General features: G+C 40.9%; 1 protein-coding gene and 1 long non-coding RNA gene across 37 annotated transcripts in view; one reads left to right on the top strand and one right to left on the bottom strand.

The window, feature by feature from the left end:
• Window positions 1–3,161, bottom strand: part of Abi2 (abl interactor 2) — a 69,120-nt gene extending 65,959 nt beyond the window's left edge. For 8 of the 36 annotated variants that reach the window (XM_090354630.1, XM_090354633.1, XM_090354662.1 and 5 more), the window contains exon 1: window positions 2,859–3,158. In XM_090354630.1, coding sequence (XP_090210756.1) covers window positions 2,859–2,975 — 117 coding nt within the window. In that variant the 5' untranslated portion in view covers window positions 2,976–3,158. Of the gene's footprint in view, window positions 1–2,858 lie in introns of all 36 variants that reach the window. The other 28 variants (XM_090354636.1, XM_090354645.1, XM_090354637.1 and 25 more) reach the window with 9 other exon arrangements.
• Window positions 3,162–3,359: 198 nt separating this feature from the next.
• On the top strand, window positions 3,360–11,036 carry LOC150048661 (uncharacterized). The gene is made up of 3 exons (XR_016539135.1): window positions 3,360–3,590; window positions 5,898–6,154; window positions 10,593–11,036. It is a non-coding gene; the product is annotated as an uncharacterized LOC150048661 (long non-coding RNA).
• The last annotated feature ends 5,345 nt before the right edge of the window (window positions 11,037–16,381 follow it).

Raw genomic sequence — 16,381 nt, 5'->3', positions numbered from 1 at the left:
ATTAGTAGAGTGCTAGCCTTGAACAAAAGAGCTCAGGGACAGCACCCCAAAGTCCTCAATTCAAGGGCCAAAATAAAAAAAAAAATAATGTATTTCCAGTCATTCAGTACTTATACTTTAAATCAACATACATGACCTGGATGGTAGAGTTTGTGTTTAGCATTCGTAGTGCCCTGGGTTTAGTCCTCAGCACCAAAAGTAAGTAGCATGCCAACACACTAGATTTTGACTCCCATTGCTAAAATAAATGCCAAAGGCACTAAAACATATTTAACTACAACTGTAACAAATGAATAAAATATAAAATGACAACTGCTGATTCCCCCTTTAACCTGTCAGCTTTATATGTATCTTTATTAGGAATTACAATCTTAAAACAAACTACTTTCAAATTACAATAAAATTCACTTACCAGTGAAACAAATGTGATTTTTTTTAATTACTTATTGGTAGCAACTGCAATCCAATCACTTTGATCTCCAATTTCTCCTTACCTACAACTCTTTCTCATAATATGCTGTTTAAACCAACACAATCAGCACTTCAGTCCCTTGGAGTTTTCTCTCCTAGAGATTAATTCCCTGAGAACTGACAAGCTTCCTCCAATCCTTCCCAGTCACAGTCCACTACAGAGTATAAATTATCCATGTTTATCTTGTCTCATAGTGTCCACCAGAAATTAGTCCTGGGGCAAGTCACAGATAACAAGTTCAAGTGCCTTATCCAAATGACATAGTATCTGCATGGAACATACACACATCTTCCCCTATATTTTAGATAGTCTGCAGATTACTGATAATACAGTACAAATATTTGTTAAAAGTGTTACCATTTGCAGCTGGGAGTTTGGCCTAGCATGCACGAATTCCCGGATTCATTCCTTGGTACCACATACATAGAAAAAAGCTGGGAATGGTGCTAAGGCTCAAGTGGTAGAGCTCTCGCCTTGAGAAAGTCCAAGGACAGTGCTCAGGTCCTGAGCTCAAGCCCAAGACAGGCAAAAAAAAAAAAAAAAAAAAAAGTGTTACCATTTGGGTAATAATTGCAATAAAGCCTATACATTTATTGTAAACTCAACTTTTTTCAAATATAAGTTGCCTGAATCCAATAATATGGAGCCCTCTAATAAGGGAGGGGTGACTATACAAATTTGCACACACATCAACAACTCATAGTATTAAATACATATGAAACTCTAAAGGCTCTAGGTGTGTCATCAACCCTTGGCAAAATGCTAGGTGAAAGATGACTTTCAAGTAGTTGGTGAAAATTTGAGCAACCAAATCCTTAAATCTTTCCTCACCATTAGTATTGCGAAGTACCCTTCAAAACTGTATTTTTAAAAAATAATCTTTGGGGCCTGGAGCATGCCAACACCCTGGGTTTGATTCCTCTGTACCATATACACAAAAAAAGAGGGAAGTGGTGTTGTGGATCAGGTGGCAGAGCACTAGTCTTGAGGGGGAAAAAAAGGCCCAAGGACAGTGCCCAAGCCCTGAGTTCAAGCCCCATGACAGGAAAAAACAAACTTTGACCTAAGACACATTCTCTCTCTGCTGAACATACTTTCCATTACCTCTTTAGAGGGAAATGGCTTGGATTATGCCTATTCTCCAATACAAGTGCTCCCTGCCAGATAATATAAAATTGAATATGCCTAATCAATAAAATGCATGAACATCATTCTTGTGATCCTCACAAAATTTATAAGCCTATTAATTGCAACATCCATTGTTTTAAAAGTTATACTAAATAAGATTTGAGAATAGTTTCCAATATACTTAATGTTAAAAAGATGCCTGAAGAGATGGGGATGGGAACAAGAAAATCAAGAGCCATGAGGAAGTATTTTAACATACTGCTTCTATTTCCTCCTTTCCAAAGAGAATTTAAATGGGGAAGGAAAAGATGGAGGCAGAAACCTATAATTCGGAATAATCTTTAAGGAAAACTAAAAATGCTGGATTTGCAATTCCTGCGTTTAACCTGCTACTAATTCTTCAAGTAATTTTACAAGATTTTTTTTTTGTTACCCAGAATCTTTTTGCTTCACCCAGGTCCAGTTGGATCTCATCTCAACCAGTATCTCCCTCCCCCGCCCACACACTCGCTGAGTCCCTGTGCCCAGCCAACCATCATGAGAAAATATTAAACCATGAGGTTCACGTCCCTAATTCTCTCTGGCAAAGTAGTTTTTTCCTCCGAGGAAAAATTATTTTAGCAGGACTTGGGGGAAAATGCTCATTATCATGCAACTTCTCTATTGTCCATAGGGAGAGCGGAAAATAGCATTAACTTTCAACAAGAGACAATTCCTCTTATAGGGCATTCCCTCCAAAAACTAAAAATAAAGGTGGATTTTCAGCATTCTTAAGAATAGAAAAATGAGATACTTCGTTTTGCAATAACAGCGCCCCTTAAAAATCTTCCAGCATTTTGAGTGGATATCCCAGCAACCACACACACACACACACACACACACACACACGCACACACACGCGCGCGCGCACACACACACACCTGCCATTCAAGTAGGATTCCGTTAAATACAAAATGCCATGCAGGACGTTGACAGGCTCGGAGTGCGGGGGCAGCCGGGGGAAGCGGCGGAGGCGGGCACGCCAGGCGCACCGCACCACACCGCACCTCCTCGGGGCTGTAGAAATGTTCCATAGCCGCGATTTCCGCAGCCCGAGGACTCCGGCCCGGGCCCGCCGTCCGCCGCCCGCGCCCCGCCCGGCGCCCACCCCACCCCGCCCCCACCCCGGCCCCGCGCGCCTCAGCCTCCCGAGCTCCCCGCGCGCCCCTCAGCACCCCGACACCAGACGCCGCCGGGCGGGCCGGCGCGAGCGCCACACCTGGATGTAGTTGTTCTCGCAGTAGTCGGCCACCCGCTCCAGATTCGTGTAGCTGTCGAAGAGGGCCCGGCGGCCCCCCGGGATCTCCTCTTCCAGCAGCATCTGCAGCTCCGCCATCTTCACATCCTCCACCTCCTCCTCCTCCTCATGCAGCCCGCAGGGCTAGCGGAGGCGGCAGCGCCAGGGAAACCCAAGCTCGGGAGAGGAGGAGCTGCGACGACCGAGGCCGTAACTCGGGAAGAGCGAGAAACACCCCCAGCGCGCGCCACAGCGGAGGGGGCGGCGGGAACGGAGGCGGGGCGCGGGCCTGCGGGCGGCGAGGACGGTCACCGCGGCGACGGCCGCCGGGCGCGCGCACGCGCGCTCTCCTCCCTCCCTCCCACCGCGGGCGCTCGAAAGATTCCCAGCCGCGCCCGCTCCTCCCCCACTTCCGGCGTCTCCTAGCGACGGCGGGGCGGGGGCGAGGCTCGGGGCGCGCGCGGAGCCGGGAGCGCGGTTAACTCTTCCGAAGGTTGCGGGTCCTCAGGTCTTTGTTAACCCTTCTTCGCCGGCTTCCCCCGGGACGCCCTCCGTCCTTGACCTCCCCACTCTCCACAGCCTTGGGGCTGCGCCCCCGTCCAGGTCCTCCGGAGTCGCTTCTCTGGGCGGCCTTTCCCGACCCTGCCTGGCAGCCAGGGGAGAGCACCCGCCAACCCTGGAGGCCCTGGGCGCCGAAACACCCGCATCAAACAGGTTTGGAAAGCTCACAAAACTTGGGAGCAGCTCGAGTGCCACTCGACTGTCTCTATCTTGGTTTCGCCCTCATCCACTTAGTCACAAAGTAAATTAAAGTTTCCAAATCCAAATTCTACTTCTTTAAGAGGCATAGTCTCAGTACTGTCGCCCAGGCTGGTCTTGAACTTGTAATTCTCCCTCTGCCTCCCAGAAGCTAGGATTATAGGCACTCTACATCCATCCAGGGCCTCTGCCTTCTGACCTGAGCTGTCGTCCATAATGCACCCCCCACCCTTCACAGTACATTTTAAAAATGGTTTTGTTGGTACTCCTTTCCTTTTTCGTATGGTTGTGACGAGGTTAAAACAAAGTGTGAACACACATAGTACTAAAAAAAAAAAATTCAAGCTAGGTAATTCTGATTTTGATAGAGTGGAGTCAACTGTGCTTACTCACCAGATACTGTATGTAACCTTCCTCCTCAATTACCCTTTACAATGCAACCTTAAAAAACTAACACCTGGGCGGGAGTGTGGCCTAGTAGTAGAGTGCCTAGCATGCACGAAGACCTGGGTTTGATTCCTGGTACCACATACATAGAAAAAAAAAAAAAGCTGGAAGTGGTGCTGAGGCTCAAGTGGTAGAGCTCTAGACTTGAGAAAGTCCAAGGACAGTGCTCAGGCCCTGACCTCAAGCCCAGGACTGGCAAAAAAAAAAAAAAAAAAAAAAAACTAACACCTCTAGCCAGGCGCAGTGGCTCACGGGCCTGTAATCCTAGCTACTCACGAGGCTAAAATCTGAGGCTCAAGGTTCAAAGCCAGGCCGGGCACAAAAGGACCTGAGGATCTTATCTCCAATTAACCTCTAGAAAATGGGAAGTGGGGCTTGACTCAAGGGTCGGACGGTAGCCGTGAGCTGACGAGCTCAGGGACAGCGCCCAGGGTGAATTCAAGCCCCATGACACCCCCCCCCAAAAAAAAACTAACACTTCTGACAACTGCTGAGATACTAAGCTCTGACCTTTAAACTGTGGAAAAGTCCAGTGGAGTTACCAACTTAGAATAGGATCCATTGTTTCAATCCTTGCTCTTGCTCTGGTGGTTTCTTAGGACTTGTACATTGATTTTTTTTTTTTAACTGGGAAAACATACTTTAAGATTAGCCATATCATTACTGAACAAAAATAATTATATTGGCTTTATGATATACATACATTTACAAATGTATGAGTTTTCATTGTAGAATCAAAGAACTCTTAAAATGTTGATCTAGTCTGGTTTTATTCTTAAAACACTTTAAAGATTTTCTCTATTGAATGTAAACATCTTTAGTAGTATGAATATTCTATACCTTAGGTATAAGGAGCTTGTTAAAAATGAAAGCTGGGGGGGGCGGGGGCCGGGAGTTTGGCCTAGTGGTAGAGTGCTTGCCTAGCATGCAGGAAGACCTGGGTTCGATTCCTCGGTACCACATATGTAGCAAAAAGCCAGAAGTGGTGTTGTGGCTCAAGTGGTAGAGCCCTAGCCCTGAGAAAATCCAGGGACAGTGCTCATGCCCTGAGCCCAAGCTCAGGACTGGCAAAAAAAAGAATGAAAGCTGGGGGCCAGGAGTTTGGCCTAGTGGTAGAGTGCTTGAAGACCAGGGTTCAATTCCTTGGTACCACATAGAAAAAAGCTGGAAGTGGTGCTGTGCCTCAAGTGGTTGAGCTCTAGCCTTGAGAAAGTCCAAGGACAGTGCTCAAGGCCCTGAGCTCTAAAGCTCAGGACTAGCAAAAAAAAATAAAAAAGAAAGCTGGGCATAGACAAGTAGACTTAGGGTCACCTCCTAGATATTCATTGGATAGGGAGAAGGAATGTCAGAATTAGGTAGTTACATAAATGGCACATACACAAGGGGACAAGATACAAATGTATAAATCATGCAAGCTTTCAAACTAAACTTCAATAGATCAACAAAACAGTTAAATACTTAGGAAGCCCATAAAGTGAGGTAAATGCAGACATGTTCCACACTAAACTTACTCATTCTTTCAATTATTGCTTAGCAATTTGCCCAATAAACAAATTTCCCTGAGGGAGGATTCATTATCCTAGAAATTACTGAGCAAAGATTCTTATACTTTCTCTAATTAAATTGTGGCTACTTCTTTGGGTATTTGATTTCATATATATATATATATGTATATAAAAGCATTACATTCAGGTGAGTAGTTTTCAAAATTAAAATGAAATCACCATGACTTGTTAAACAAGTCAAGACTGCTGGGGACACTCGCCAACCCCCTTACCTATTGATTTGGCCTGACAAAATTCATGTTTCTTACAGATTTACCTCCTGGCTCTTTGAAGGCCTACAATTCCCATTTCTGAGCAGTTGAGTATCTCCATCAAGAGAAGTGCCTTTAATGCTTAGAAAAATAGAAAGATCCAAAGAAAAACAACAACCAAACACCTTTGCTATCACCAAGGCCAAATAAAGGAAAACCACCACAAAATCCATAAAAGGGTACATAAAGGACGGAAGGACAGAACTGCATCTTGTGAAAAATCCTGTACTAATTATTCATATTTAAATTGATGAAGGTAATGAACCAAAAAGCTGGAAGTAGAGCTGTGGCTCGAGTTGGTAGAGCAGAAAAGCTCAGTGCTCTGACCTCAGGACCAACACACACACACACACACACGCGCACACACACACACACACACACACACACACACACACACACACACACACACACACACACACACACACACACACACACACACACACACACACACACACACACACACACACACACACACACACACTGTGGCTAATACCGATAGTCCTAGCTAATCAGGATCAAGAGGCAGGCTGAGATCTGAGGATCGTAGTTTGAAGCCAGCCAGGGCAGAAAAATCTATAAGATTCTTATCTCCAGTTCACAACCAAAAAGTTGGAAGTAGAACTGTGGCTCAAGTAGTAAAGCACTGGCCTTGAGCACAAAAAGCTCAAGGACCACCTTCAGGTTCTAAGTTTATACCCCAGAACAAACACACTTTTCAGATGAAACAGTGGTAGAAAAAAAAACAACATCACATTTGAGCCATCAGATATCATAATAGTACACTCCGCATGTGTAAATCTCTACATACATATAAATAAGCAAACCCATTGCCCTAGAAACATTTGGGTTTTTTTGTCAGTCATGGGGCTAGAACTTTGGGCATTGTCCCTGAGTTCTTCAGCTCAAGGCTACCTTCCTACCAGAACTAGAAGATTTTTAATTATACACATCTAACAAATTTACTTATGACATTGTGAAGCTATAATCCATTTTGAAACAACCTTTTAAATTGTAATGATTTAGGCTCTTCAACGTCCTGTATAGAACAAATGGGTTACCTTTAAAAGCCATTATGTGATTTAGTAGTTCCTGCTTTTTTCATTGATGTGATTAGGTAATCATTTTTTCCTTATCGCAGAGCGTCTCCTATATAAGAACAAGTTGCTACTTAGTTCAGGCTCAAAAGAGGTCAAATGTAAATTACAGTCTAAATATTACATACTGAATGAAAATCCTTTATATCTTAGAAAACTTTTAAACACTCATCAAACTAAGGATACATATATTCAAGAGGACCAGGAAAGCAAAGCTGAAGGCAGAAATTAGTTGAAAAACTATTAAATCAAGTCTAGGTAAAAGATGATGGTATTGATCTTCTGGAAGAAGAGATGCAAAGGAGTGAATGAAGCAGTAAAAATTCAAGAGGTAAAATCAACAGGGGTTGATGAGTGAATACAGAAGACAAAGAACAAGAGGACCTTTATATTTTGAAAAGATAGGAACACAATTTAACTACACTTAATCCTTAATCAGGATTTCTTCCTTCCTCCTCCACAGTAATTAACAATATATACCTCACAGACTCTGTTCAGTACTTCTATTATCTTAATATCTACTCATGAAGAAGTAAATGACTCATATCACTGAAATATTTCATGGATTTGATATTTCAGGGAAAAATATAAATCTATTTTCCAAGAGAAAAAAATTCATCAATTATAGGAGAGTAAAAGTTTCATCAGCAATCTGGGCATAGTGTTATTATATGTCTGTAATTCCATAACTGGGAAGGCAGAGGAGGGAGGATTTTGAGTTTAAGATCAGCCTGGAGTACATGTCAACACCCTCCTCCAAAAAAAAAGTTTCATCATGAAATGGAACTTAACAAGATTTTTTTTAGCCAGAAGCAGTGGTTTATGCCTGTAATCCTAGCTACTCAGGAGGCTGAGATCTGAGGATTACAGTTCAAAGGCAGCCAGCCCAGCCACTAAAGACCATGAGGCTCATCTCCAATTAACAGCTAGAAAACTGGAAGTGGTGCTGTGGCCCAAGGGGTAGGGCGGTAGCATTGAGCTGAAGAGCTCAGGGACAGTGCCGAGGGGGGGGAGGGAGAGAGAGAGAGAGGTTTTTTAATGCACTTGAACAATGTTATGAACTAGGGATGTGGCTTTGGGATAAAGAGTTTTCTTAGAATGCATGAGGCTCTAGGTTCAATCCTTAGCACTGCAGGATAAAAGTGTGTGTGTGGCAGGCGGGTAATGTTATGAAATTGATATCCTCTTTTTCTTTATAAAAAAAAAAAGTGTGTTACTGGACCAGGAGTTTGGATTAGTGGTAAGATTGCTTGCCCAACATGCACGAAGACCCAGGGTTTGATTCCTTGGTACCACATACATAGAAAAAGCTGGAAGTGGTGCTGAGGATCAAGTAGTAGAGGTCTAACCTTGAGAAAGCCCAAGGACAATGCTCACGCCCTGAGTTTAGCTCTGGAACTGGCAAAAAAAAAAAAAAGTATGTTGCTTATTCATGGTCTATTTTATAAAGAATTTTAAGGCATCCTAGAGAAATTTAAATCATTAAAAGATAAGTAATAGTTGATCTTCCTCACTACAAAATAAGTCATAAATGAGACATTATGGGTATTTGCAAGAACAAGGAGTAAGAAATATAGCCCTCAAGAACTCTGGGTCTGCAATAGGCAGAAACTTTCTGAGTAGAGTTCCAGGGGCTAAGAAAAATGGAGAGAGAATTGACAGATGGGATTACATCAAGCTAAAGAGTTTCTGCACAGCAAAGGACATAGTTACTAAGTTAAAAAGACATTCTACCAGAATGTATAGCTGGTAAGAATCTTTGGGAGAAGATCTTTACAGGCTGTACATCTGACCCATACATTTGATCTAATAGCCAAAATACATTAGCTCAAGAAATTACTCCTCCCCTGCCCCAAATTAACAAGTCAATTAATAAATGGGCAGCAAACAAGCTAAACAGAGACTTTTCAGAAGACATTAATAATGAGAAAATACTCAACACCTCTGGACATGAAAGAAATGCAACTCAAAATTATATTGAGGACTGGCACTAGTGGATTATGACTGTAATCCTAGTTATTCAGGAGGCTGAGATCTGAGGATCATGGTTTGAAACCAGCCTGGGCAAGAAAGCCCATGAGACATTCATCCCTAACCACCAAGAACCCAAAAAATAGAGCTGTGGATCAAGTGGTAGAGCTCTAGCCTTGAGAAAGAAAGCTTAGATATAGCAGACAGACCCTGAGTTCAAGTCCCAGGATGTACACCAAACAACAAAACAGAACAAATAATGAAGACCCTCACTGAGATCTCAAACATAGTAAGAATACAATCATTAAGAACCATCATTAAGAATACAAACAATATAGGGGCTGGGAATTTAGCCTAGTGTATGCTTGCCTAGCATACACAAAGACTCAGGTTCGATTCCTTGGTACCACATACATAGAAAAAGCCAGAAGTGGTGGTGTGGCTCAAATGGTAGAGCACTAGTCTTGAGAAAGCCCAAGGACAGTGCTCAGGCCTTGAGATCAAGCCCCACGACTGGCAAAAAAAAAAAAATACAAACAACACATGCATTAATATATAGATCAATATGTATCTAGGACATACAAGGATTCAGCTTAATTTTAATTATGTTCTTAAATTTATATGCCAGTGATTACATATAGAGATTTTTTCTTGAATACTTGTTTGTAGAACATGATATTTAAAACATAATGTAAAAATTCAGTGTTAATAAAAAGTAATAATAAAAAGAATACAAACAACAACCAGCATTGGCAGGGATATAAGGAAAAAGGAACCATATTATACTATGGATAGAAATGTAAACGAATATAACCACTCTGAATGGTAGTTGGTGATTCCTTATAAAACTAAATATAGAATTACTCTGTCATCCAATGATACTACTCTTGGAATATTGTAAGTCAGGATACAGTAGAGACATTTGCACAATCATATTTATTGCTACACTATTCATGATAGCCAAGTTATAGAAACAGTCCAGATGCCCTACAATGGATGAGTGAACAAAAAATTTTACATACACACACACACACACACACACACACACACACTGTGGAATTTTACTCATCTGTCAGAAGAAAAGTGATGGGGAAAATATGTTACATGAAGTAAGTCAGGCTCAGAGAGAAAAATACCACATATTTTCTCTCATATGTAAAAGTTGGAACTAAATTATAAGTATACATGAAACACATGCAGGGTTATACACATATGTACACAAATAACTTGACTAAACAGTGGCACACTCAGAAGATTCCAGTGTTGTAATTTCTTTTAATAACAAAATGAATACCAGGAAGCTGAAACATGTTTTGTAAGGAAAAGGGAGGGCAGGTGGGGGAGAGCTGACAAATGAGAGGAAGGGTGGGCAAATATAGTCATTATTTTGAATGTAAAAAAAAAAGAACCACTGAGTCACAGTTCTGTGAAATGTTTCCTGGGCCAAGGGATCAATACAGTTGTACAGGAGCCTGTTCCGGAAGGGACCTATATTTGGAGTTTAACACTTCGTGGAGTCTTCTTATTCTTATAATTGTACCTTTGAATTGTGTTTCGTAAGTGAGGTCCAATGGGACCATGGAACATGAACTTGTGACTAGGAGCCTGCCTCTACTCTTCCTCCTACAGGTTCTCAGTGACCAGTGCTTGCCAGCTAGCCTCTCTCTCCTCATCTCTACTCACAACCAGTCTTGCCTTCTGCCCAGAGACGCAGTTGGATTGCACTGGCAGGAGAGTTAGGCTTACTTTCCCTGCAGAATGTCATCACCACCCTCAGCCTCAGGTAGAGAACTGCTGCTGCAGAGAACCAAAGTTCCACAAGCAATGTGCTCTCAGGCAGGGGAAAGAAAGTAACCTTCCCTGTGCTGGGCTAACAGTACTACAGCCTGTTCACCAGGGGGCTCTAGAACTCCTTGAGCCTAGTGTCAGGGACTTCAGTCCCTTACAGGTCGTCCATCCACCACAGGTTGAAAGGGCAGGCCAGTGATGGTACTGACTTGCTCAAGACCCTATATGTTCATTTGTTACTGGGCCTCACAAAATATGTAGCCCATCCAGACTGCTTCTTACAATAAAAATGTTCTACAAACTTTTCCAAATACCATGACTATAGACTGTGGAGTATCTTTCTTTTTCAGGTCACCACTCATTTTTTAGGATTTCCTTTACTGGAAACAGGAGCAGTTTTACATGGCTATCCAAAATAGATGTTTAAGTTATTAATCTTATGGAATGGGTGAGCTTATTTACAAGCAAGATTCTTTCCTTTCGTGCCACTCCCACTTCTGTCATGTAGCTTTACTTAGGATTTTTCTGGTTTGTATTTTGTAGTCCAAAGTGAGCAGTAGGTGAACTGCTAGGTTTTGGTTATGAGATCCCTCAATTTTATTTTTTATTTTTTGGTCAGTCACAGGACTTGAACTCTGGGCCTGGGTACTGTCCTTGACCTCTCCAGTTCAAGACTAGCATGCTACCACTTGAGCCACAGCACCACTTCTGGGTTTCTGGTGATTAATTAGAAATAAGAGTCTCACAGACTTTTCTGCCCTGGCTGGCTTCGACCCACAGTCCATAGTCCTCAGATCTCAGCATCCTGAGTAGATACGATTACAGGCGTGAGTCACAAGAGCCTGGTAAAAGGCTCAGCAATTCACACTGGATCAAACACTTTTAAGGCAAGATCTGACTGGATAGCTCAGACTGGCCTGTGAGTTGTGGTCCCCTGCCTCAGCTTCCTAAGAACTGTAGTTACAAGACTGTATCACCATATCCAGTTTCTATACAACAGCTAGTATTGGGTTGATTAATTACATGGATGTCATTTTTTCAGCTACTTTGCTTTGAGATATTACTCTTCTAATATACAGTTAGAATTTTAAAGTCAAAATTCGTTGTTAATTAGTTGGTCTCACCTTGAAAAAGTATCAGATTGAGTATTCTCAATATAATTGGCAAAATAATTGTATTCTCTAATTATAAAGTGGATGACATCTGAGCAGACATTTCTTTGTAGGTTTTTGAACTCCCATGTTTGGCAGGTTTTCAGTTCTGGAATGATAACAACACTGAAGCACTGGGTTCCCAACTACAGTCAGAGCCAGTTCTCTCAGTAGGCTGGCATCTGGGCTACAGAGAATCCTGTCTGGAGGTTTCTGAGAAGGCACTTAGCTCAGGTAGGGTTACTTCTGGTATTCTGCCATTGTATACAGTGGTGCTATAACCCTTAATCAGCTGAATGGATGATCTCTGTGAATTTTGATTTCCCATGACTCTTTTCCAGTGGTGTAAGAAGGAGAAATTAACTATATTTTTTACCACATTATTGTTAGAGACCTTTAATACAGATGGTTGAGATACTTTTTTTCATCAGTAGTTGTCTCTCCATTTTTGTTTTGGTAGGGAGTACTGGAGTTTGAATTGGAGCATTTCTTTCCATATAGGGGACTGTGTTTACATATATGGGACTGCAGTTTGTCTCGATGGCATATCACACTAATGTAGCCAGACTTTGTTTTAAGTTATCCCTTTAAAAATGACCAGTAAAGGTTAAGGATGTAGCAAGGCTCTGGTTCAATGTCCTAGCATCCAGGAAACAGCCATAGGAACTAGAAAAACAATTTCTAGAGAGTAAGATGAAACCAATGGTAAATCATTATTCTGAAACAGTTAAAAACAATTTGTGTGTGTTGCTATTTAGCAGACATCTCAAATTTTCAAATACTATGTTAAGAACTCATCATTGTAGACACTACAGATGTAAATTATCCCCTTTGTCTTTTGCTCATGAAATTCTTAGCAGAATTAAGGATGAAAATTCTACATTCTTGAACTTTGGATCTCTATAAACCCCAACTACTCTTCTTCTTCTTTCCAACGTGCAAAATAGAAAAAGACTACTGAAAATTAAGTAAAAGGAGGTAAAAAGATAATAGCATCTTTCTAACATTGTTGGATTAGAGTTAAGGCCAGAAGCAGCCTCTGGGTTATTTCTGCACATGCATGCCATTGTAGCAGTGACTCACAGTTCTGAGTCTTGTGATTTCAACCAAGAATTAGATTTAGAAGTTCCCAGGGAGGTTGGATCACTTTTAGAGCTAGCCAAGATTGTTATCTGAATTTACCAAACTTTGTAGGACCACCCTATAAATCCTCTAGATAAGAATAAAACAGAAATGCAGAACACATTCATGGATCTCAATCTTAAAGAGTTCATCTTGGGGGGCCAGGAGTTTGGCCTAGTGGTAGAGTGCTTGCCTAGCATGCATGAAGACCCGGGTTCGATTCCTCGGGAATCCGCACCGGAATGGTGCGGAGGCTCAAGTGATAGAGCTCTAGCCTTGAGAAAGTTCAAGGACAGTGCTCAGGCCCTGAGCTCAAGCCCAGGACTGGCAAAAAAAAAAAAAAGAGTTCATCTTGGGCTTGAAACCTAATCAATCATGATCACAGAGAAAACAGGATGACATTTCTCTTTGTGGGAACACCTAATACAGAATTGCACTACTGCATGACTTATATTTTCCAAAATTATATAATTTCCAGAGGGCACCACCCAGGTAGAAAGATACTTTAGTGTTCAATTATTGTGATTAAACTCTCTATTGGAAAAGATAAAAGCCTCAACGAGACAGACATAAAAATTTGTGCACACATTAAGAAAGGTTGTCATGGCAACATTGCTGAAAGATATGTATTTTTAAATCTTAGTAAATTTAGCATTCGAAACACATTTGCATGTCCCTCAAAGGTCTGTATTCAGAATACTTTTTAAAAATTGTTTTCAAATTCCTTTGGAATCTATACTTTTTTGAAAGCTTTACAAAATCCTATGAATATAAAGGCAACATAATTTAAGCATGTCTTTTCAGAAGGCCTTACATGAGAAGTTTCCTCTTCTACGGCCCTCCCTAGGCTTCTATCTCTAAATTTTACATTGTTAAATCCCTAAAGATCCTTTAAAGCTTGAAAGGTCAGTTATATATTAGCACCAAATCATGGGAACCTAACACATCTAACAAAACAGTATGATTAAGTAACAGTTCATACAGATGACTAATATTGTTCTGTAACTAAATGAAACTAGTTTTTAGCTTTCTTACTGTTATTTCACTTCGAAAGGTCTGGGGTATTTCTATTCAGCATAAATGTTAAGTTTTCCTTGATAATACACTTAGTGTAATTTTCTTGCTCATACAGTGAAAATAAAATAACAGCTTGAAATTAGAGGGTAGCTCAGTGGAAGACTACTTACCTAACTGGTATGATACAGTAGGCTTAATTTTCAGTTCCACAAAAATAAAAATAAAGAATAAGGTTAAACAAACAAAAAAAGCAATGATTTGTGTTCCAATAGGAAGTTTCTTCCTTCTTCCTCTTCCATTTTCCTTCTTTTTTCTCTTCCTTCCTTTATCTGTCTTCTCTCCTCTTGTTGCTTTCCCTCAATACTATCTGTAACTGAAGCATCTTGTGTTTTTGCCACTTGGTCATCTACATGTTTCATCTTCAGCTGCTTCTTAGCCAAGGCCTATAGAGTTCTAGGTGTTACATGGGTCAAGGAAGTAAAAAGCTTTGGAAGATGAGACTATGGGTATTCCTTCCTAGGATGAAATATGTGAGAAGACAGAAACAACATGCTCGTTTTCCTTTTTGGTGCTGCAGGGACTGAACCCAGATGTGCTGCCATTGAGCACATAGCACATCTACTTCGTTCACTGCTGTCTCCAAAGTGTCTAGCACAAAGATTCAGCATAGGCTGTCTGACAATTGAGCAGGAAAGGAAGAGTCAGGACAGGGGTATAACAAAATTTGCAGAGTTACTGGGTAGTATGTCTGGCAGAGGAAAGACATGGAATGGAGGTAAGGGAGAGAATATGGAATTTATGTGGTTTTAGTTCTTAAAATCATTCTCATTCTCACACTAGAATTATCTTTTTTTGGGAGGGGTTGTCATAGGTCTTGAACTCAGGGACTGGGCACTGTCCCTGAGATCTTTGAGCCACAGCACCACTTTCAGGGATTTTTGGTGGTTAACTGGAGACAAGAGTCTCACAGATTTTCCTGTCCAGGTTACCTTTCAAACACAATCCTGAGATCTAAGCCTCCTGGGATTATAGGCATGATCTACCGGTGCCAGCTTGGACCAGGTATAATATATATTTCTTGTTCTTGTTTCCATTCTGTTAGACCAGAATGTTTAATGGAAAAAGCTAAGACAGATATTCCTTAAAACTCCTCTTTCTGTAGATGATGTTAGACAAAATAGATTGTGTTCGATAGAAATCATAAACTATTAGTTTTACAGGAGTAAATTTTATATTATTAGAAAAAAGGGCTGGGATGTAGCTCTGTGGCAAAGTGTTTGCCTAGCAAGTGCAATGTCTTGGGTTTGATCCCTAGTACCAGAAGAGAAAAAGACAAAAAACAAAACAGAAAACAGAATAAAACCCTTTTAAAACAAAGAAAATAGGGAGGAGAGAAAGTGGGGGAAAATGTGGGAGGGGATAACAGTATTGAACAAGAAATAGATTCACTACCTTATATATTAACTATAACCCCTCTGTACATCAACCTAACAAAATTACACTAAACATACATTTTGGTATCGACACAATAAGACAGACTCTACATATTAAAAAAATAAATAAAAGAAGTGCACAATCCTAGACCAAAATATGTTATAGCTGGGCCAGATAAATATGCATGTGAGTACTTCATTTTTCCCAAGCACACAGAAAATTAGTTTTGCTAGTTTTATTGACACCAAGTACAGAGGAGTCCTATTTTAGAGCTCATGTTTTTAGAAAACTTTGAGCTATCAAATATAATGTGGATCACGTTGACCCACTACAGTAATCCCAGCACTCAAAGAGTCTGAGGCAGGAAGACTATGAGTTAAAGAACAGCCTGGAATATGTAGTAAGAATTTTTTTTTGCCAGTCCTGGGGCATAATCTCAGGACCTGGGCACTGTCCTTGGGCATTTTTTTGCTCAAGAACTCTGCCACTTGAGCCATAGGACCACTTGCGGCTTTTTCTGTGTATGTGGTACCAAGAAATTGAACCCAGGGCTTCATGCATGCTAGGCAAGCACTAGACCACTAGGTTATACTCCCAGCCTTGTAGTAAAACTTTGTCTCAAAAGTAAAAGTACATTAATAAAATGAGAGAAATACATATCAAAATCAATGAAGTAAAGTTTTATCTCTAAAGCTACAAAATTTAAACCACTCACTTTAATATCAATATCAGAATCACTAAGGTTATGTATGAGTCCTGCAAGCATGCTCTAAGCCATCGTAACACTGAAGCTAATGAAATTTTGGCACTAAATACAGTGAGCTAAGAACAACAACAATGAATAATTTATTTTGTACATATTATTAACATTTTTCTTTTATTGTGATGGGGAATGAGTCTAGAGCA

This window comes from Megascapheus bottae, chromosome 21, assembly GCF_031878675.1.
Source record: "Megascapheus bottae isolate mThoBot1 chromosome 21, mThoBot2.hap1, whole genome shotgun sequence".
NCBI classification, from domain to species: domain Eukaryota; kingdom Metazoa; phylum Chordata; class Mammalia; order Rodentia; family Geomyidae; genus Megascapheus; species Megascapheus bottae.
Note: the sequence above shows the minus strand (reverse complement) of the source record. Positions and strands in the feature narration are given on the sequence as shown.